The sequence below is a fragment of the Gopherus flavomarginatus genome, chromosome 6 (assembly GCF_025201925.1).
Source record: "Gopherus flavomarginatus isolate rGopFla2 chromosome 6, rGopFla2.mat.asm, whole genome shotgun sequence".
In the NCBI taxonomy this organism is placed as follows: domain Eukaryota; kingdom Metazoa; phylum Chordata; order Testudines; family Testudinidae; genus Gopherus; species Gopherus flavomarginatus.
Window position 1 is genome coordinate 2,409,075 of NC_066622.1, and position 22,330 is coordinate 2,431,404.

A 22,330-nucleotide genomic window follows, 5' to 3' on the forward strand; every position below is an offset into this window, starting at 1 on the left:
AGAGGCACCAGTGGTGGAAAGACTGGTGGGAAGAATTGGCAACCTGGCCAGGGTGCCCAAGAAAATACCTTGGAGTCCTATCCACAGTACCTCTCCTGGAACAATCTTGGAGAAAGGCAGCAATGCTTCCTGCCAGAATTCCCAAAATAACAAAGTAATCCCAAATCCTGGGATTTGTAAGCTGTACCTCTCCTTTGCCAGAGAGACAGAATCGACCACAATGCTTTTTTGATGCCCATTCACCCCAACACTACTGGAAAATATATAATTGTTCATTCTTTGCATTTTTTTTTAAATTATATTTCTTCAAAATAATCTCTGGTCTAATAGCATTAAAGTCAATGGAATTATCCCAGAAATGAATTTTTTCCATTGCACATAGTTTCCTGAAAGTATGATGATTCTTTTCCTCTTCTCCCCGCATCTTCCCTAACCTCTGGCCCTCAAGAGGGGTTGAGCTACTTAAGTTTTATTATGGAACTATTGTAACTATTCCCCAGCTTTAAGTACTGATTAGGTTTCCATCATAAGCCTGATTCTTGTCCTCTTCTAAGTTAATCAAAACTAAATCATCTATCAGAAATTTTTATGTTTCATATATTTAACCAATACAGCCTTCTCCTAGGACTCAAGTATCAGAGGGTAGCCGTGTTAGTCTGGATCTGTAAAAGCAGCAAAGAATCCTTTAGTTAGTCTATAAGGTGCCACAGGATTCTTTGCTGCTTCTCCTAGGACTGTGGGTCTGTGACTTCTTGAGCATCTAGTAGTATTCTTAAACAGTTCCTAATTATTCATATTTTTCTGATTAAATTCTTCCTCCAGCTGATTTGGCTCATTACTGTTTTCAGCTTTGTGAAACTGGCCCTTTTAAAACATCAAGTACATATATTAATGGTCTGGACTTCATCCTGTTTGCACATTATAAATGTGATTAAGTCATGATTACTTATACTTACGCTACCATTAATTTTTAGTTCTGTGATCAGTTCCTCTTTATATGTCAAGATTAGGTCTAATATAGAATCCCCCCATGTTAGTAGCAACACTTCTTGAGTTAGCAAATTTTCATCTATAATATTTAGAAATTCCAAGGATGTTTTAATGCTGGCAGCATGAGACCTCCAGTACATGTCGCTCAAATTGAAGTCGCTCATGATCACACTGCTCAGTTCGTTTACAGATTAAATTAAACACTGAATATATTACAGAAACTTTAATGCTAAAAAGAATAAAATGAAGATGCCATTTCCATCATGTAAAATTGACTAACTTTGTTTTTGTTATGTCAGAGTTCACTGGATGTCTGCTAGGCAATTTTAATACATCAAGTGTGTATTCGAACAGCCATTCCTTCAATAGCCATTTTAAATGCCATAGTTATAAACTATTGGCATTTAACCTCGGGGAAAGTTTATGATGCCTCTGTTTTTGAAGAGACAGAAGCTGCTCTTGATCATTGGTAATTGCAATGTGACTAACACTCAACTAAAATCTGCACTGTACATACTTGTGGTTGTCTTAAACACAGCTATATATAACAGCATTTTAAAAGTGAAGTATTAAATATATTGAAATGAAAGATCACTAATGCAGTCCAAGAGAAAAAGGCAAATGCTTCGGACAATTGCCAGGAACTAACAGGCGTGTAACCAAACGGTTCATTTAGAAGTTAAAATTTGCATGCAATGGAAAGCTCTTTTTTTTCTTTAAAAAGACAGAGCTATAAAGTGCAATAAATGGGACCGATTCTGACATTTCCCTCTGGCTCCACTCTATGTACGTCACATGTCTTCTCCGACTAAGGTCTTCAATATATGGACTTTGTCTACTTCTGTAGGGTTTTTTCCCCCCAATAAAGTCCTGAGCCTGATTCTGACCAATGCTTCTGGGTGCTACTGCAATATAAGAATAATTATGAGAGTTTGGGCAGTATGTCAGTGTTCCTAATACGATTCTGTGATAAGCCATGTGGTATTTCAGCCTCCATTCTGAGTATCAGCTTGATTATGTGCTACACTGTAACTGTCAGATTGTATAAACCCTCTCAAGTTAAAGGGGGGGGAAGGGGAAAAGAGAGTTAGTGCCTAGGTGTCTGAATGAGAAGGCCATTAAGCATTAGCAACAATTGAATAACCTTGCTCTGGCAGGAAAATGGAGGCTACAGGCAGTGCCATTAACTTTTAATAACCTTCTGCCACTAGTTTCACTCAAGGCCTGGAGCATGGAAAATCCCACCATGAGAAGAGAAAAGGTGTCACAAAGACTGATTTTTAAAGAGAGTCATGCTCTCTAAGCAACAGAAAGATCACTGCAAGGAAGAGAAGACTGAGCAGGAGTGGGGTGCAGGAAAGTCCTAGAATGCCTAAGGCCACTGACCCAAATCCCAAATGGCTGTCAGGCATGAGGAACCTGAGGGCAAAACAGGTAACAAATGTTTGCGTGCAGGTCAGCACTGGTCGTAGGGCCCCACAGCCAGCCCAGGAGTATGCCTGAGAGGCTAGACTTGGGAGAGAGTTTGAACACCAATCAGACCCAGCTGGCTTGAAGACACGTGAGGTCTAAAAACTGGGTCCAATACAGCAACTTGTGCCCATCTATAATGGGAACTCGGCCAAGGCTGTAACAAAATTATAAGTCAACAAATCTAAAGAAACAAATAAAAGGACCAACAAAACAAAAGGAAATGCTCAAATCAAGAGACATAAGTTGCTGTTGAGGGATATAGAGCAAGGAATTCTATTTAGTGCTCACAGTTCCAAAATACTCTACAATGCTAATGACAACATATGATACAACTCTGCCTGAATGCAGACACAAAGGAGTATACTACATGCAGGCCAAAAGTTGAGAAGATCTCCCCCAACCACCTCTTGATTTTCAGACTTTTAGAAGGCCAAGATAGTAGAAATTATGGGATGGATGCTGCAAGGTGTATTTCAAAGCCCTGATCTACACTATGAGTTTAGGTTGAATTTAGCAGCATTAGATCGATTTAACCCTGCACCCATCCACACGATGAAGCTGTTATTTTCGACTTACAGAGCTGTTAAAATCAATTTCTGTACTCCTCCCCCAACGAGGGGATTAGCGCTGAAATTGACCTTGCCAGGTCTAATTTGGGGTAGTGTGGACGCAATTCGACGGTATTGGCCTCCAGGAGCTATCCCAGAGTACTCCATTGTGACTGTTCTGGACAGCGCTCTCAACTCAGATGCACTGCCCAGGTAGACAGGAAAAGGTCTGCGAACTTCTGAATTTCATTTCCTGTTTGGCCAGCGTGGCAAGCTGCAGATCTCAACAGCAGAGGTGACCATGATGAAGTCCCAGGATTTCAAAAGAGCTCCAGTATGGACCGAATGGGAGGTACAGGATCTGACTGCTGCATGGGGAGACAAATCCGTGCTATCAGAACTCCGTTCCAAAAGATGAAATGCCCAAACATTTGAAAAAATCTCAAAGGGCATGAAGGATAGAGGCAATAACAGGGACCTGCAGCAGTGCCGCTTGAAACTTAAGGAGCTGAGGTAAATCTACAAAAAACCAGAGAGGCAAACGGCTGCTCTGGGTCAGAGCCCCAGACATGCCATTTCTATGATGAGCTGCATGTCATTCTAGGTGGTGCAGCCACCACTACACCCTGTGCTTTGACTCCATCAAGGGAGTAGCACGCAACAGGGATGTGGGTTTCGGGGACAAGGAAGATGATGAGCAGGACATTGAAGATAGCTCACAGCAAGAAAGCAGAGAAACCGTTTTCTCCGACAGCCAGGAACTGTTTCTCACCCTGGACCTGGAGTCAGTACCCCCCAAACCCACCCAAGGCGTGCTCCCAGACCCGCCAGGCAGAGAAGGGACCTCTCATGAGTGTACCTTTGTAAATATTATACATGGTTTAAAAGCAAGTGAGTTTAATGATTAATTTGCCCTGGCATTTGCAGCCAGTATAGCTACTGGAAAAATCTGTTAACGTGTCTGGGGATGGAGCGGAAATCCTCCAGGGACATCTCCATACTGTTCTCCTGGATGTACCCCCAAAGCCTGTGCAAAAGGTTTCTGGGGAGGGTGGCCTTATTCTGTCCTCCATGGTAGGCCAATTTACCACGCCAGGCCAGTAGCACGTAGTCTGGAATCAAAGCATGGCAGCGTATGGTCCCAGTGTTTGCTGGCATTCAAACGGCATCCGTTCTTTATCTCTTTGTGCTATCCTCAGGAGAGTGATAACATTCCTGGACAGCTGGTTGAAATAGGGTGATTTTATTAAGAGGACTTTCAGAGGTGCTCATTCCTTCTCGGCTGTTTGTCTGTGGCTGAACAGAAATGTTCCCTGCTATTAGAGCCACATAGTATGGGGAGGGGTGAAGGGATCATCCCAGAGAATTGTGTGCTCACGTGTGGGTGGTTTAGTTGGGTTTGTGCTGCATGGTAAACGCAAAAGCCGCAGCCCCTCCTCCTTTTAAATGGACAACTCAATGACTGCGTGGTATGGGAAATGAGGGCGCAGCTGTTTGAAACCATTCCCACAGGTTATGAAGGTTAAAGAAGCCAAAAGACTGTATCTTACCATGCCTACCTGCAAGCCAAATTCTGTTGCCTGGCCCTGCGCAAAAGATCTCTCACACCAAACTGGCATACCCTCAATAAGAGGCAAAATGCGACCTTGTACCGAAAGCACATGTGCTATGCAATGTTAACAGCAAGGTTGACCGTGAAAGAGTCTACCCATTGTTCTTGAAAATGTGTCTTTTTAACTACCATTCTCCCTTTTTTCCCCTCCAGCTGCACATGTTTCAACACTCACTATCTTCTCCTTCGCAGAGGCTAGCGAAGATTAGAAGGTGAAAAAAAACACACTCGTGATGAAATGTTCTCTGAGCTCATGCAAGAGCCCAGCAGAATGTGTGGAGGTAGATAATATCAGAATCCAGGAAAGCACAGTAGGAACGCAAGGACAGTTGGCGGGCTGAAGACGATAGGTGGCGTCAGCTTGCTGACAGAAAGTAAGAGTCAATGCTGAGGCTACTGGAGGAAAAAAAAAACAGATATGCTCCAGCGTATGACTGAGGTTCAGGAAAGGCAGCTTGAGCACAGACCGCCGCTACAGCTCTTGTGTAACCAACAGGCCTCCTCCCCAAGTTCCATAGCCTCCTCACCCAGACGCCCAAGAACACGGTGGAGGGGCCTCTGGGCACCCAATCACTCAACTCCAGAGGACTGCCCAAGCAACAGAAAGCTGGCATACAATACGTTTTAAAGTGCAGGGTGGCCTTGTTCTTCCCTCCTCCCCCACCCCAACCGGTGCTTCCCTCGTCCCCCACTCCTCCCAGGCTACCTTGGCAGCTATCCTGCTATTTGTGTGACGAATTAATAAAGAATGCATGAATGTGAAGCAACAATGACTTTATTGCCTCTGCAAATGGTGACTGAAGGTGGGAGGGGAGGGTGGCTAGCTTGCAGCAAAGCCATCCACTATGACCTGCACGTTTCCCAGAGTCACTACCCTTGATATCAGCAGTTCTTTGATTGTGTTGGCTACTTGGATCACAGCAGCCCCCACAGTAGATTTGCCCACTCCAAATTGAGGCCCGACTGACCGGTAGCTGTCTGGCGTTGCAAGCTTCCACAGGGCTATCAACACTCTCTTGTGAACTGTGAAGGCTGCTCTCATCTTGGTATTCTTGGGCAGGGGAAAGCAAGTCACAAAATTCCATGAAAGTGCCCTTATGCATGCGAAAGTTTTGCAGCCACTGGGAATCGTCCCAGACATGCAACACTATGCGGTCCCACCAGTCTGTGCTTGTTTCCCGGGCCCAGATCAGCGTTCCACGCCATGAACCTGCCCTATTAACACCATGATGTCCACATTGCCGGGGCCACAGAAGTCTGTGTCCATGTCCTTGTCATTCTAGTCACCGCGCTGCCACTGCCTTCTCGCCTGGTTTTGTTTTTGCAGGTTCTGGTGCTCCATATACTGCAGGATAATGCGCATGGTGTTTACAGTGCTCATAATTGCGGTGGTGATCCGAGCGGGCTCCATGCTTGCCGTGCTATGGCGTCTGCACTGAAAAAAGGTGCAAGACGATTGTCTGCTGTTGCTCTAATGGAGGGAGAGGCGACTGATGACATGGCTTACAGGGTTGGATTACAGGATTGTCATACAGAATGGCCCCCTCAAGGACTGAGCTCACAACTCTGGGTTTAGCAGGCCAATCCTCAAACCACTGAGCTATCCCTCCCCCCACTATTCATGGAGGGAAGTGGCGGGGGAGCAAATGAATACAAAACAAATCTAGTCTCTTTATTGTTTTGATCCACTCCGTCTCTCTTATACATTTTAGGTTGGCAGCAGACAGTGCAGTACCACTGCTCGCCATTGTTGTCTCCTGGCTGCTTGCCAGAAGATGGTGCAGTGCGACTGCTGGCCATCGTCATCTCCCATTCATGTCCAGGCGCCCCCAGCCAACCTCACCGAGGCCAGCCAGGAGCACACGTATCTGCCCAGGCGCCCCCAACCGACCTCACTGAGGTCGGCTAAAAGAGCATCCAGGAGACAATGACGATGGCTACCAGTCATAATACACTGTCTGCTCCCAAAAGGCAATGAGCTGCTGCAGTGTAGCAATGCAGTCCCATGTCTGGAAGCACTCAGGAGACATATGGTGATGGTGAGCTGAGTGAGCTCCATGCTTGCTGTGGTATGTCGCCTGCACGGGTAACCCAGGAAAAAAGGCGAGAAACGATTTATTGCCATTGCTTTCACAGGGGAGGGGGGCTGACGACATTTACCCAGAACCACTCGTGACAATGTTTTTGCCCCATCAGGCATTGGGAGCTCAACCCAGAATTCCAATGGGCGGCGGAGGCTGTGGGATAGCTACCCACAGCACAATGCTCCGGAAGTCGACGCTAGCCTCGGTACTGTGGCCGCACTTCGCCGAGTTAATGCTCTTAATGGTTTTAAGGGGGGACACACACACAATCGACTGTATAAAATTGATTTCTAAAAAATCAACTTCTATAAATTTGACCTAATTTCATAGTGTAGACATACCCAAAGACTGCGTACTTAATTGAAGCAGGCATTCAGTTGTAAAAGAACTGCAACCACACCTCTGTCAGTCAGTCAAGACCTAATCAGGAATTTACCTTCTGAGACATGGAGGACAGAGATAAACTTCGGGACCCTTCCTAAACCAGTGAGCCTAAAATACTGTACAGCTGCTTCCCAACTAGGAGCAAGTTGTACTTACGCCCCAGTTGTTCATTTCATATATCCTGCGTTCTATAGGCCCCAGTCAGTTCCGTGGTACAAAGCTCAGGAGACCAGGAAAATTAAATTAAATTGTGATCCAATAGTTGGAGGGCTAGACAGGATGTTAGTGGGTCCAAGTTAAGAGCATATTTAGGCTTTCCCAGTCAATGCTTCATATTTTGTTTTCAAAAATATAAACTTCCCGAGCTATGGAAGAACAGAGTCAGTCTCTCTCTCTCCCCTGTGGTTGCTCAGTATGCAATTTTCAACCAACTTGGAGATATACATCCTATTCTCTTCTAACCTTAGTGATAAATAAAGCCTTTGTGAGGACTGTTCACATGCCAAGTTTCAGAGCTGGGCCAAAAGCGTGGTTAGAATTATTCTTTAAAAAGGGAAAAAACGGATTTTTCAGTTTTACCTTAATTCAAAAGTGATTTACAGGAGTTTCCTCAAACTTTCAAAAATATTTATACTGAAGGTACACCACGTATGGAAAGTTTCAACCTAAAAAGTGAAGTTTTCAGTAAATTGTGAGTGTTTTGATGGAAGCTATTTTTCAGACTTAACTATAGTGGTCATTAGTCAGCAGACTTTATAACATAAACAAGTAGTGTAACGATAATGGGATACACTGGGCATTTCAGTATAGATGGAAAAAAACATGCAGCACCTCAGCATAAGTTTAAACATTACCTTGCTAGCCTGGAATAAAGTAAGCAACTCACATGGTCTGTTTCCTGGACTACAAAGAGACTCATTTTCTAGCCTTATGTGGTTAGTGCCTGCTTTACCATTCTGATTTCCAATACTTTAACATCTAAAAAGGACAGGATTTATTTTCATCCTACCACCCACATGTTTATATATTTTTTTCTTCCCTTTTCTTTCAAAAAATGCTTCACATTCCATACAGTTTTATTCTCCTCTCTCTGTTACTACTTTCCCATTTACTCTGAAATATTCTAGAGAATTTGTTCTCTTTCCTGTTGGTTGTCTAATCAGCTCAGGAAATATTATGACTAATCACCACCACGTAGGGGAGGATCACAATCCATCTAGAGTGGAGAAAGGGAGCCTCCTGTTCTACAATTCCTTTAAAAATTAGAGCACAGCAGAGTGGAATTCAAAATGCCTCACAAGACATTTAGCTAAATGCCACCCCCCCTTCAGTGAAATATAGTGATCAAAAGCACTTCACAGCACTTTAATTTCTCTTGCTTCTACTTTGAGTAGAGGGAAGACTTTTAGAGGTGTGCGTGGTATGCCCATGCTGAGGAAGCAGGTGAATACACTGTGCTCTAATCCTCTGGTCCTGTGCTCATTAGAGGGAAATACCTAACCACTGTATAAAAACAGATAATTAATAGTGGTCTAAAGGCAATTTCAATTTGTTAAAGTTTCAAACAACAAAATTAAAATTAATACAATTTTATTAAAAATGCTCATCACAGGCAATCTTTTGCGCAGTGGGCTAAATAATGCAGTGCAAACCAAAAAAGTTTCCTATAATTTGTCCTTTTATTTTTTTAACCTTGAAAGAGAAAGCAAAGCAAGGCAGAAAGGACTGAAGAACAATTATAAAGAAAGAATAGGCACTACAACAGTAAGGAAACAATTGAAAAAAGACAAAAAGGTATACACAGTAAGGCAAAAACAGGGAGAGAGAGAAAAAACGGAGCTATTAAGCTTGAAATCCTATTTTTACAATATTTGACACACATTCTGGTACTTCCTCTCACAAATACCCCTTACACCGTACCTGTGCTATGGAATTTTTATATATCTTCGTTTTCCTGTCCTCTACAAACACTACATTCACATATAATTAAGTGGTCAACTCCCACATTAGGAAAATAAAAATCTAACTTTAATGTATTTGCCTCAAGTAATATTCTAGACCAGAGGTTCTAAATGTTGTCAATTTGGACTTCATCTAAACAGAAAGATTGCCTTGTAGAGACCTCTCTTCTTATTTGCACTTGCATAACATTCTTGTAAACCACAGCAATTGCTCACATGCCACAGTAACACTAAGAAATTATTTATGTATTTTTAACTTTTAATTCAGTTCAGAAGAAGATCTGATCCAGTATTGTAATTCCTATGTTCCTATGCATTTAAACCCACATTTTCAAAAGTGATTACCAATTTTTGGTGCCTCAATTTTGGGTACCTGACGTAAGACTTCTATAAGGGGACTGATTCTTTTGAAATTGCTGAGCATCCATCCTCTGAATGTCAGGCCCTTTGGAGTGCCCTAAATTGGGCACCTAAAAACTGAGGTACCCCAAACCCATATTCACATATGAAAATTTTGGCCTTAAGTTCTAAATCATAAAACCAAAGAACTATTACAGTAAATAGGAATAAAAATCTGTAAAATATCTTAAAGCACTAAATTCAATTCTATGCAGTATCTACATTTTTACCTGTCAATGTGCCGTTGAATTGGTATAAAATTAACATAATGCATGAACAGTGCATAACAACACACTGTCAATTTTGGGAGGGGGCGGGGGAGCTGCAGGCAGAAGAGAGAACTAGATTTGCATATCTGTAGACTTTGCCACCAAAGCAGGCAGAGGAGGTCCTTTGGGATTGTGGGATAGGCACAGGGCTGGCTCTAGCTTTTTTGCCACCCCAAGCGGTGGAAAAAAAAAAAAAAATAGAAAAGAAAAGAAAGCTGCGATCGGCAGCACTTCGGTGGCAGCTCAGCCGTGCCGCTTAATTCTTCGGCGGCGGGTCCTTTGCTCGAAGAGGGACTGAGGGACCTGCCGCTGAAGACCCCAGATGTGCCGCCCCCTTTCCATTGGCTGCTCCAAGCACCTGCTTCCTTTGCTGGTGCCCGGAGCCAGCCCTGGATAGGCATATCAACTGGATGATTTGACCAAAAAATTTAATGATTCAGTTAAAATTGACAACTACATTATGAGAATTAAATTCCAGCATTAATGCCCTGTTGATATGCGTGGGACAGTTCACGTCTCTCAGAGGCAATAATTCAGAGCCAGTAGACAACACTGCATCAGTGTCTTTGGAAAGTTATCTTTGCAATCCTGAATGCTACAAGTACTTTTTTTTGTTTGTTGTAAATAAAGGCTTATATTCTGGAGCACAATTCTGAGGTATATGTGGATTCTGCAGCAAATTCTGCAGCTGCAAAATCTCAGGATACATGATGGCCTAGCTGCAGGCATGATTCCCTGTTCAGTTCTCAGAGTAGTGCCCTACCCTCCGTCATCTCCCCGTCTCATACTGAAGATCCCAATTGCACAATCAGGTAGGAAGCTGCCTATACATTTCGTTAAGTTTTGAGACAGTAACTCAAACCCACAAGCAGGGGCACTGAGGGATAAGAATTCAAGAATGAAAGGCTACTCATATATATTAGTTTTACCTTTACAAAATAGGTCAACACCTGGGGAAAACTTAGAGGCAAGAAACTCTACTGTGGCTTCTCAGGTTAAATATACATTATTGAAGCTGGCTCATGGCTGTAACTCTGGAAACGTAGCAGAATGTTAACATTAGTTGATGTCCCTTTAAATAACAAAATATTGGGGTCAGGGAAGGCAAATACTAAAGGATCTACATTTGCTAAGCTTACAGCAGAAAAAATCAAATATATTCAGTAATATCCTGCTTAGAAATAGCATAAATGCATTTATCGTAGTTGTAAGATAGCATAGCTTCTGAAACACCTTTCAAAGCCCAATCTTGCAGTCCCAAGCAGCAAAACTGCCTCTGACTTCAAATGAAGCCCTACTGGCTTTAGAAAGAGGTTCTGTGCTCAAAATACCATGGAACACCATTCCCATGAGTGGAAATGTAAAAAAAGAACCAATAATTCTCAGTCCCTCAGGAATTATTAATAAATTACAGAAAGCCCTCAGGTCTTTAAATAACCAATACATTTTAAAAAATTATGGACGTTAGAATTTTAGAGTCATCCTTTAGGAACTCTGTCTCCAGCTTCTGAAACGGATTCCTTACATCTGCTTTATAATTTTATATTACACATGAGCTCTTGTTTATTTCCTTATGATCTTGCACTAAGCTTATATATCCATTGTCTGGTAACAACTATGTTACTTCTATATACAGTTAATGTGGCAGGTAAAATCCAAATTCCTTTGTTTAAACATTATCGAAGGCCAAAACCACCCAAGACCTGTTAGCAAGAGGAAAGCGATAGATGCATAAGGAACAGAGTAGCAGGAACATATGGTTATGATCAGCCTGGGGAAAGCCAAAGGACTTGAGAGGCATGAGGCCTCATTACAAGCTTTTTACTGGTTGCAGTGCCCTCTTAAAAGAGTAAATGAAATTTCATAGAAATGTTGTATTTTTCTGTTTGGTAAAATGTTTTTCCTGTGTTGCAGACAGCAGTTTGTTTGCGCACCAGCATCTTTCATAACATCAGCATAGCTCTGGCAATAGCATTAGTCTGATATTACAGCTCACGTCCTGCTACAAATCAAGCCTATGTTACAAAGATTCATTTTTGTCTTGGTCCTGGTCTTACAAAACATTTGGTTTATTTTAGTTCTTGACAACAGGCTGGCAGACAAAAATAAAGCCATTTAGGATTTTCAGGACATTACTCACTAAATACAACATGTCATATTTAGCCTTGGATGTAAGCAGGCATAACATCCATTTAAATCAGTAATCTGATCTCTCAATCAATGGATTAGCAAGAGAGCTACACTATGGAGTTGAGAGAAGTAGCATTAAGAGAAAATCATTTTTTTTCCTTCACCATTTGCAAGGCAAATAATCAATTTACTGACAAGAAAATGAACAATCACTCTGTTTTTGGCTTGAGGCAGAATCTTTTTACTTCAATGAATCTGTAAATTTCACCATCTAGCTACACTACCAACAATTCAACAGGCAAACCTGGAAGGCTTTAAGCATAATCCAAAAGAACCAATATGCTACATTAGTAATGTACTGATCTTACTAAATGGACAGCTAAACAAAGTCAATGGCCTTCACTCTTTTCTCCTTTAGGTACAAAAATAACACTGGTCTACAATTTTTGAGAAGTCGTCTGCTTCAGAGATAAAATGTGATATTTATTATGTATTTTGATGTGCTGAATTCAAAAATAATAATTAAAACAACTGATTGGCTACTGTTTCTAAGATATTTAAGTTTTTACATTTTATGTCTATGTATATTGTGTAGATAGTAGAGTTTTAATCATAAATTGTAAACCTAGGTCTTTTCATGTAAAAGCAGCAAAGAATCCTGTGGCACCTTATAGACTAACAGACGTTTTGGAGCATGAGCTTTCGTGGGTGAATACCCACTTCTTCAGATGCATGTGGTGGAAATATCCAGGGGCATATATATATATATATATATATATATATATATATGCTAGCAAGCAAGCTAGAGATAACGAGGTCAGTTCAGTCAGGGAGGATGAGGCCCTGTTCTAGTAGTTGAGGTGTGAAAACCAAGAGAGGAGAAACTGGTTCTGTAGTTGGCAAGCCATTCACAGTCTTTGTTTTCGATATATTAAACCTACCGACCGCTATGCCTACCTTCATGCCTCCAGTTTCCATCCCGGGCACACCACACGATCCATTGTCTACAGCCAAGCACTGAGGTACAAGCGCATCTGCTCTAACCCCTCAGACAGAGACCAACACCTACAAAATCTCCACCAAGCATTCTCAAAACTATAATACCCGCACGAGGAAATAAGGAAACACATCAACAGAGCCAGACGTGTACCCAGAAGCCTCCTACTGCAAGACAAACCCAAGAAAGAAACCAACAGGACTCCACTGGCCATCACATACAGCCCCCAGCTAAAACCCCTCCAACGCATCATCAAGGATCTACAACCCATCCTGGACAATGATCCCACACTTTCACAGGCCTTGGGTGGCAGGCCAGTCCTAGCCCACAGACAACCTGCCAACCTGAAACATATTCTCACCAGTAACTGCACACCGCGCCATAATAACTCTAGCTCAGGAACCAATCCATGCAACAAACCTCGATGCCAACTCTGCCCACATATCTACACCAGCGACATCATCACAGGACCTAACCAGATCAGACACACCATCACTGGTTCATTCACCTGCACATCCACCAATGTAATATACGCCATCATATGCCAGCAATGCCCCTCTGCTATGCACATTGGCCAAACTGGACAGTCTCTACGGAAAAGGATAAATGGACACAAATCAGACATTAGGAATGGCAATATACAAAAACCTGTAGGAGAGCACTTCATCCTCCCTGGCCACACTATAGCAGACCTTAAGGTGGCCATTATGCAGCAAAAAAACTTCAGGACCAGACTTCAAAGAGAAACTGCTGAGCTTCAGTTCATCTGCAAATTTGAAACCATCAGCTCAGGATTGAACAAAGACTGTGAATGGTTTGCCAGCTACAGAGCCAGTTTCTCCTCTCTTGGTTTTCACACCTCAACTACTAGAACAGGGCCTCATCCTCCCTGATTGAACTGACCTCGTTATCTCTAGCTTGCTTGCTAGCATATATATACCTGCCCCTGGATATTTCCACCACGTGCATCTGAAGAAGTGGGTATTCACCCACGAAAGCTCATGCTCCAAAACGTCTGTTAGTCTATAAGGTGCCACAGGATTCTTTGCTGCTTTTACAGATCCATACTAACACGGCTACCCCTCTGATACTAGGTCTTTTCATGTGTTTATGGTTGCTTTACATGATAAAATATTTCACCTGTCCTGTTTATGTAACACTTTAAAAATCAGAAAAAGGGTTATATAAATAAAATTTATTATGAAATAAAAGGCAAAAAACTACTATGTACATAATTTAGTCCTATTCAGTGTCTACTCGGTGCTTCTTGGTTTGTCTCTTGTATTCATTAAATAGAGCATCTCTTGTCACTGTCCAGCAGTAGTGTGCAAGCACTGATGGGCTCCATTTGCCCTGATAGCCTGCCAGGAGATTCCACTGCTGTAGTCTGGAGCCCAACAGCTCTGCCTTACTCTTGGGTAGTTCCAAATCCGTGACAAGGTCATTTAGTTCACCTTGTGTTATGAGGTGTGGTTCAGAGGAGGAGGATGGGAGAAAATGTGGGTCCTGTGACATTGATGGTTCAGGACCAGAAGTTTCATCCTCTTCCTCGTCTGACTCAAGTGAGAATGATTCTGGTGCATCAGGAACCGGCAGTCCTTCTCCGTGGGGTACTGGGCGTATAGCTGATGGAATGTTTGGATAATGCACAGTCCACTTTTTCTTCTTTGACACACCTTTCCCAACTGAAGGCACCATGCAGAAGTAACAATTGCTGGTATGATCTGTTGGCTCTCTCCAAATCATTGGCACTGCAAAAAGCATAGATTTCCTTTTCCTGTTCAACCACTGGCGAAGATTTGTTGCACAAGTGTTGCAGCATATGTGTGGGGCCCACCTCTTGTCCTGACCTCCAATTTTGCAGCCAAAAGAAAGGTGATAGGCTTTCTTAACCATAGTGGTTATACTGCACTTTTGTGACGCAAAAGTCACTTCACTACAAACATAGCAGAAGTTATCTGCACTGTTCACACAAGTATGAGGCATCTCTGTTCACTTTGGCTAAACAGAAATGTGTCCCTTTGCAAAATCAAACACTGACAAAGAAGAGAGCAGGACACTGTATGATTTCTAGAGCTGATATAGGGCAATTTGTTCAGCAGAGTGATGTAAACTTGGTTATGATTGCATCATCCATGACATCTAGGAATAACATGATGCAATTCATATCACGTATGACGCAATACCAGCTTCAGATTGCATCATTCATTGTTTTGCCTAAAAAGCAAGTACTGTCCAAACCCAGCCATAGATTTATTCATAGATCCAGTCAAAGATGTATTTTAGTCATTTCTGGTTTAAATTGAGATCTCTTCCCTTTATAACTCACTTATCCTCCGCCATTCCCAACTCAAGGGTTGTATATACTGACCCAATAGCATATCTTGAAAACTAGAGCCAATCAACAATTTTAAGCATCATTTTCGTTCTCAGTGACCCAGAATTAGTAAAGTTGGACTACATTTATTTCAGAAGCATTTTGGCTGTAAAGCAGTGTAATTACACTGACTGGGTTCTCTCAAATGTTCTTAAACTAAACAGTATTTCTTTTTTTCCTTGCCAAAGGAGAAATATTTAATACACATTGTCATAACATTTCTTCCCAGATCTGGACCTTAGCGACCAAAATATGGGTTTTAGCATGAAAATCTCCAAGCTTAGTTACCAGCTTGGACCTGGTAATTGCTGCCACCAGCCAGGAATTATACAGTGTCTAGCTCACTGTGGTCTCCCCAAAACCTTCTCTGGGGGACCCCAAGATTCAGATTCCTTGAGTCTCACAACAAAGGGGAATAAACCATTTCCCTTCCCCCTCCCCCCCTCCAGGTGTTCCCTCCCTGGGTTCCTGGAGAGATATACAGAAGCAAGCTCCGTGAATCTAAACAAAGGGATTCCACCCTCCCTGCTTCAAGTCCTTGAAACACAAGTACCGAGAGATCTAACCTCTCCCCCCCCTCACCCAGAGGGTATGCAAAGTCAGGTTTAGTAAATCTAACACAAAGAGATTTCCCCCCCTCCCTTCGTTTTTTAGCCTTAACCAGTGAAAAACACTCAAACAGATTTTAAAAAGAAAGCTTTATATAAAAAGAATTTAAAAAGGACATAAATAAAAGGATCTCTGTATCAAGGTAACAATATACAGAGTCAATTGCTTAAGAAAAACAGTGAATAAACAGCCTTATTCCAAAAGAATACACTCCAGCAACTACACACATGTAAATACAAAAGAAAAACAATATAAACCTATTGTCTTACTATCCTTGTACTTACAACTTGGAAACAGAAGATTAGAAAGCCTGGAGATAGAAAAATCACTCTCAGAGCCGAGAGGGTCAGACCCAAGACAAAGAACAAAGAACTCACACCCAAACTTCCCTCCACCCAGATTTGAAAAAGTCTTGTTTCCTGATTGGTCCTCTGGTCAGGTGTTTGGTTCCCTGTGTTAACCCTTTACAGGTAAAAGAGACATTAACCCTTAGCTATCTGTTTATGACACACACCACTTTTGATTCTCTTCTGCAGTTTAAGAGGAATTTCAAGCACTCATCTTTTCCACCTGGCTGTATCTAGTTTAGTCTGCATATTGTCACAATAATAATTATTAAGTTTTGTTAAACAGAATTTACTTTCTATTCTCAGGAAAAGGTCAGAAAATAGAGGTGTCTGACAAATAATGATCAAATTAGCTTAATTACTTCATGTTGATATCATAAATCACCGCTCTTTGACACGAAATCTGCCACACATAATTAATGCTGTTGGTGTTGGTTCACCTGATCAAGTATCTACTATACATAAAATATGCTATGAAGTTCTGCATCTCTTACAGCAATTCAGTAGAGAAGTCTTGTCCCAAAGGCACATAAATCTGAAGTACCAGAAACCGCTGGATCAGTCCAACTAGAAACAGAGACAAAGAAATATATAGCTATGGATACACACACAAAGCAAACTCCACCATTTAGTATTTCAATGATGTATAGCTTATACTGCTGCAGTACCATTTCCCAAGGTTCACACAACATTCGAAAACAGAAAAGAACTGAAGAAAACCAAATCAAACTGTAATAAAAGTGTTCCTTTTAAAATGTCCCATTTGTGGTTTTGGTAGAATTCTTATGAAAATAAAAGCAATGTAATTTTTTTTTTAATTTACAGTTCTTCATTGTGTTCAGAAAGCATGTAAACAGCGTATCCCAAAAAGACACATAAAAGTTCACATCAAGATTATAAAAGCATGTGGCAATTACTCACTACTTAATCAAAAACAATAAATCATAAATGCAATCCTAATTATGACAACCGAGACCATACTTACACAATGGGACTCTATCCTAGGAAGCAATGACTCTGAAAACATTTGGAAATTGGGGTGGATAGTCAGCTGAACATGAACTCCCAAAAGAGCTAAAGAGGTTGTGGGATGCGTAAATTGGGGAATCCTGAGCAAGCGTAGCAGTTATTTTACTTCTGTATTTGGCTTTGGTTTGACTGCTGCTGGAATACTGCATCCAGTTCTGGTGTCCACAGTTCAAGAAGAATATTGATAAATTGGAGAGGGTTCAGAGAAGAGCCACGAAAATTATTAAGGATTAGAAGACATGCTTTATAGTGATAGACTCAAGGAGCTTAATTTATTTAGCTTAAAAGAGAAGGTTAAGGGGAGACTTGATTACAGTCTTTAAGTATCTACATTGGGAACAAATATTTAATAATGGGTTCTTCAATCAAGCAGAGAAGCGTATAACAAGAACCAATGGCTGGAAGTTGAAGCTAAACAAATTCAGATTGCAAATAAGGCAAAAAAAATTAGTGATGAGAATAATTAACCATTGGAACGATTTCTGAAAGGTTGCCATGGATTCTTCATCACTGGTTATTTTTAAAGCAATATTGCATGTTTTTCTAAAAGCTCTGTTCAAGGAATTATTCTGGGGCAATTCTGTGGCCTGTGCTATTCAGGAGGTTAGACTAGATGATAACAATGTTCCCTTCTGGCCTTAGAATCTCTGAGGCTTTGATGAGGCAGTTCTAGTTCTGAAGTTTAAAATAGTAGAAATATAGCTTAATTGGGGAGCACACAAGAAAAACTTTTAAAGATACTTTCCTATTTAGAAAAAGCCACACACTTGTAGGGTATACAAGTATCAATGAGTTGAAATTTGTAGTTTCCTCTTATTAGTTCCATTAGTGAAGGAGAGAGTTGGCCATTTACTGAGTTGGCAGCAGCAGCGGCTCCAGGCCCCAGCACTCCAAGCGTGTGCCTAGGGTGGTAAGCCGCGGGGGGCACCCTGCCGGTCCCTGCGACTGCATCAGTCAGGCTGCCTTCGGCGGCTTGCCTGCGGGAGGTCTGCCAGTCCCGCGGATTTGGTGGCAATTTGGCGACAGGTACGCTGAAGCCACGGGACCGGCGGACCTCCTGCAGGCAAGCTGCCGAAGGCTGTCAGACTGCTATGCTTGGGGCAGCAAAAACGCTAGAGCCACCCCTGGTGGGCAGGCATTTTAAGATCCTAAAACAGTATTATTCCAAGAGCAACATGGCTCTCAAGATATCTTCAGAAGCCAAGATCATATGTGCAAAAGCTCACGGTCTCTTGAACAGTTGCCTGGGCTACTCCCTCGTCCACAACATAGCTCCCGTAGGAGTTCTGTTCCCATTGACCACCCACTCTGAGTCTACACAAAAAAAAAAAATCCCACACCTGTGGAAGGGGAAGCAGACATGGAACTTAAGATAACAGTTCTTCTAGCACTCATTTAGTTTAGCAGATTTCAAAACAGGTACAGTATATATGACTTAGGGCCATATTCTCAGGATGTATAAATTAGAGTGTCTTTCCATTGAGTTTAATGGAGCAATGCTGATTTAAACAAGATGATGAGTTCTCTTGAAATGTTAAGAGAGATATTTAACTGTAATACTGCTTGTTAAGTCCCTTGAATCAGTAGGGGGGAGGCAATCACATGAAAAATATTTAAGTGAGAAATTCTGCAAAACTGAAGTTTTAGTCTGTTGAATAACTTCTCATCCCTTGTTATTTCTACTCTAACTTAAAAAAAGTTGTGGATCTAAACAACTGTTTGTAAAAAGTAATCAGAAACGATCAGATTATATAACACATTTTATCAAACAATTAAGCCTCACATCTCTATAAAGTGGGTAAATATCACCATTTTATAGAATAAAATGAAAGAGGAATTAAGAGCCCCATTCAATACCTGCTGACAGACAGACTTTTATTGATAACAATATCTACAGGAGCAGAACCTAAGTTGTGTTTTTTGCCCAAGGTCAAAACTATTAGCTAAGGATCTGCCCCAACGTGTTTAGTTGCATATCCCATTTCTAAACATCTACTTATTGGTAACAGCTGTCTTGCTGAAAAGCGACCTTTCAGTCTGCTGACAGAGGAGCTGCCCAAAGGAAGAGACAATATCGCAAATAGCTAGCTCCTGCAGTAATACTGGATTAGTACAGAACAACAATCTGAACAACATCTTATATTTGTAATGCCTCAATACTTACGAGTTTGTCTAGTTTCCTTTGGTAGCTGAATCTTGTTTGTTTGACTGCTTCCTTCAAGGACAAAAACAAAGCCTTTTACTTCTTTATCAAATTCCTACAAAAAGGAACAGTGAAAAAAATAAACCTTTTATCAGTCTCTTAATCAAGACTTAACCAAATTTGCAATGTCATAAAGCTGAGGGGAGGGGAGAAGAGTTGCAAGCACTTTGGAGGATAGAGCTAAAATTCAAAGAATCCTGATAAATTGGAGAACTGGGTTATAGAAAACAAAATGAAATTCAACAAAGAAAGACAAATGTAAGGTGCTACACTTGGGGGAAGAGGGGAGAGAAACCAAATACACAAATAAAGAATGGGGGATAGCTGGCTTGACTGCAGCACTGCTGAGGAGGATCTGGGAGGAGTTGTAGATCACAACCTCAACATAAGTAAAAAAATGCAATGGCATTGCAAAAAAAAAAAAAAAAAAAAGCAAATGCAATTTTAGGTTGCATTAACAGAGGCACAGTATGAAAATCAAGTGAGTTGATAGTACCGCTCTACTCAGCACTGGTTAGGCCTCAGCTGGAGTATTGTGTCCAATTTTGGTCATCAGTGTATAGAAAGGATGTAACAAAACGGAGAAGGATCTAGAGACGAGCAACAAAGATTATCAAAGGGATGGAATGGAAGCCATGTGAGCAAAGGCTGAAGGAACTGAGTATGTTTAGTTGGGAAAAGAAGAGATTGGGGGGGTGGGGCATGCTAGCAGTTTTCAAATACTTGAGAGGCTGCCATAAAAAATATAGAGAAAAGTTATTCTCTCTTGCCACAAAGTGCAGACAAGAGGCAATGGGTCAAACTACAGCATAGCAGATTTAGACTAAACCTCAGGAAAAAGTTTCTAACTGTAAGAACAGTAGGACAATGGAAGAGACTGCCTGGGGAGGTCATGGAAGCTCCTTCACTGAAGGCTTTCAAAAAGAGGCTGGATAGCCATCTGGATGGTTTAGACATAAACCCTGAATCTTAGCAAAGATTAGACTGAATGAGCCTTGCTGAACCTCCTAACTCTATAGTTCTATTATTCTAAAACTGCAAAAAAAACCCAAACTTACAGCCAAAGTGTAAGGCTACTTTGATTGTTCTTAAGACTGTCAAAAGGGGCGTAGCAACAAGAATTTTATAACAGTGCAAAGATGTTAGCAATAATATTCTCAGTAAATTTCTCGCTTTTTGTAATATATTTTATATAAAATATGTTGACAGATATGTGATTCATGATCCCTTGGCCCAGACTTGACCCAATGGTTATCAGAATAGCAAAACTATATTAAGCTTTGTTCCACTAGAAATATTTAAGCTATAAAACTACAGCTGTGACCAATCCAGTTTGCAAGCAGGCATAAAGTGCTAATTTAAGTGGTCATTTATTCTGTCATGGTGACAGAACTGCAAGTGACAACTTTTCCATAGTCAGGTCAAAGCCCTCATTACCTTCTAATTTTAAGCTTCATGTACTTTTTTCCACGGTTTATATTTCAGGTCTTATAAGTCTCCCATAAAACTTACTTTCCAAATTGCTGATGGACTGCCAAAGATCTTCCATTTTGCTCCTGGATTCTTGCCTTGAGCACTGAATATTTCAACAAATGGGCCACCCTGTGATAAAATTGTTTAAGGATACATCACTCTAGCCAGGTGTTGAGCACACCATCATCGAGCACAGTTTGCTAAATCTGAGTACGTCAGAGCAAACCCTCATGAAACAATGGTTAACCCTGGTTAATATAAATATTATTGACCACACTCAACTGCCAACATTTTTTTTTTAAACACAATTAACAAATGGCACTCTTGACTTTATAGTCTGATTTTACTGCAGCGTCAGAGTCCACGCTTACTTACAACACTATTTTCTTTGGTAAAAGAAACATGATATGTTTTTACCATTGTCCTTTCTTTACGGGCAGCAAAAAAACCAACCAAACAAAAAACAAAAAAAGCCACCAAACTCTTAAGCATGGCATGTAAAAATATTAAAAACTTGCAAGAGGTGAATAGATATTTTCTTCACGTTTTACTTCTGCAACTCACTCTAAAAGAATTTTCTGAATAATGCTCAGCTAAATGATTAAACAGAAGAGTATCTATTAGTTTCTAGTAAAGAGATGTAGCCAATGCAGTGGATTTTTTATTTTTCAATATTTCATCCATCATGAATCATAACAGAACTTTACTGATGGTTTTTGAGATGCCACCTTTTCACTTTAACTGAGTTTAGTAATTATGGGATCGTTTCAGAGATTCCAAGGCCACAAAAACCATTGTGATCATTTACTCTGACCTCCTGCACAATAATAGGTGATAGACCTGCCCCCTCAAAACTCCTAGAGCATATATTTTAGAAAAACATCCAGTCTTGATTTAAAAACTGTCAGTGATGGATAATCTACCACAACCCCAGGGAAACTGTTCCAATGGCTAATGACCCTCATTGTTAAAAATGTACATCTTATTTCCAGGCTCAATGTGTCTAGCTTGAGCTTCCAGCGACTGGATACTTTTACACCCTTCTCTGCAAGACTGAAGAGCCCATTATCAATTATTTGCTCTCCATATAGATACTTACAGACTGTAATCAAGTCACCTTTCTCTTTGTTAAACTAAACAGATTTAAGAAGCTCAATCTATCACTATAAGGCAGGTTTTCTAATCCTTTTATCATTCTCGTGACTTCTCTGAATCCTCTCCAATTTATCAACATCCTTGAATTGTGGACACCAGAACTGGACATAGTATTCCAGCAGCTATTGCACCAGTGCCAAAAAGAGGCAAAACAACCCCCTACTCAAGATTCCCATGTTGATGCATCCCAGGACTGCATTAGTTCTTTTGACCACAGCGTCACACTGGGAGCTCATGTTTATGTGATTATGAACCATGATCCTCACCCCCAATTGTTTTCAGTCATTGCT

The 22,330-nt window shown here is 41.1% G+C and overlaps 1 protein-coding gene across 13 annotated transcripts in view; it reads right to left on the minus strand.

The window, feature by feature from the left end:
- The window catches only part of CFAP20DC (CFAP20 domain containing), a 209,889-nt gene that overhangs the window by 177,595 nt on the left and 9,964 nt on the right, over positions 1 to 22,330 (minus strand). For 12 of the 13 annotated variants that reach the window (XR_007774955.1, XM_050957357.1, XM_050957360.1 and 9 more), the window contains exons 3-5: positions 20,925 to 21,014; positions 19,374 to 19,467; positions 16,675 to 16,747 (exon numbers count right to left, since the gene is read on the minus strand). Coding sequence is in view for 12 of the 13 variants with exons in the window: in XM_050957357.1 (XP_050813314.1) it covers positions 16,675 to 16,747; positions 19,374 to 19,467; positions 20,925 to 21,014 (257 nt within the window). In the remaining variant the exon portion in view is untranslated. The remainder of the gene's footprint in view (positions 1 to 16,674; positions 16,748 to 19,373; positions 19,468 to 20,924; positions 21,015 to 22,330) is intronic. The other variant, XM_050957354.1, reaches the window with a different exon arrangement.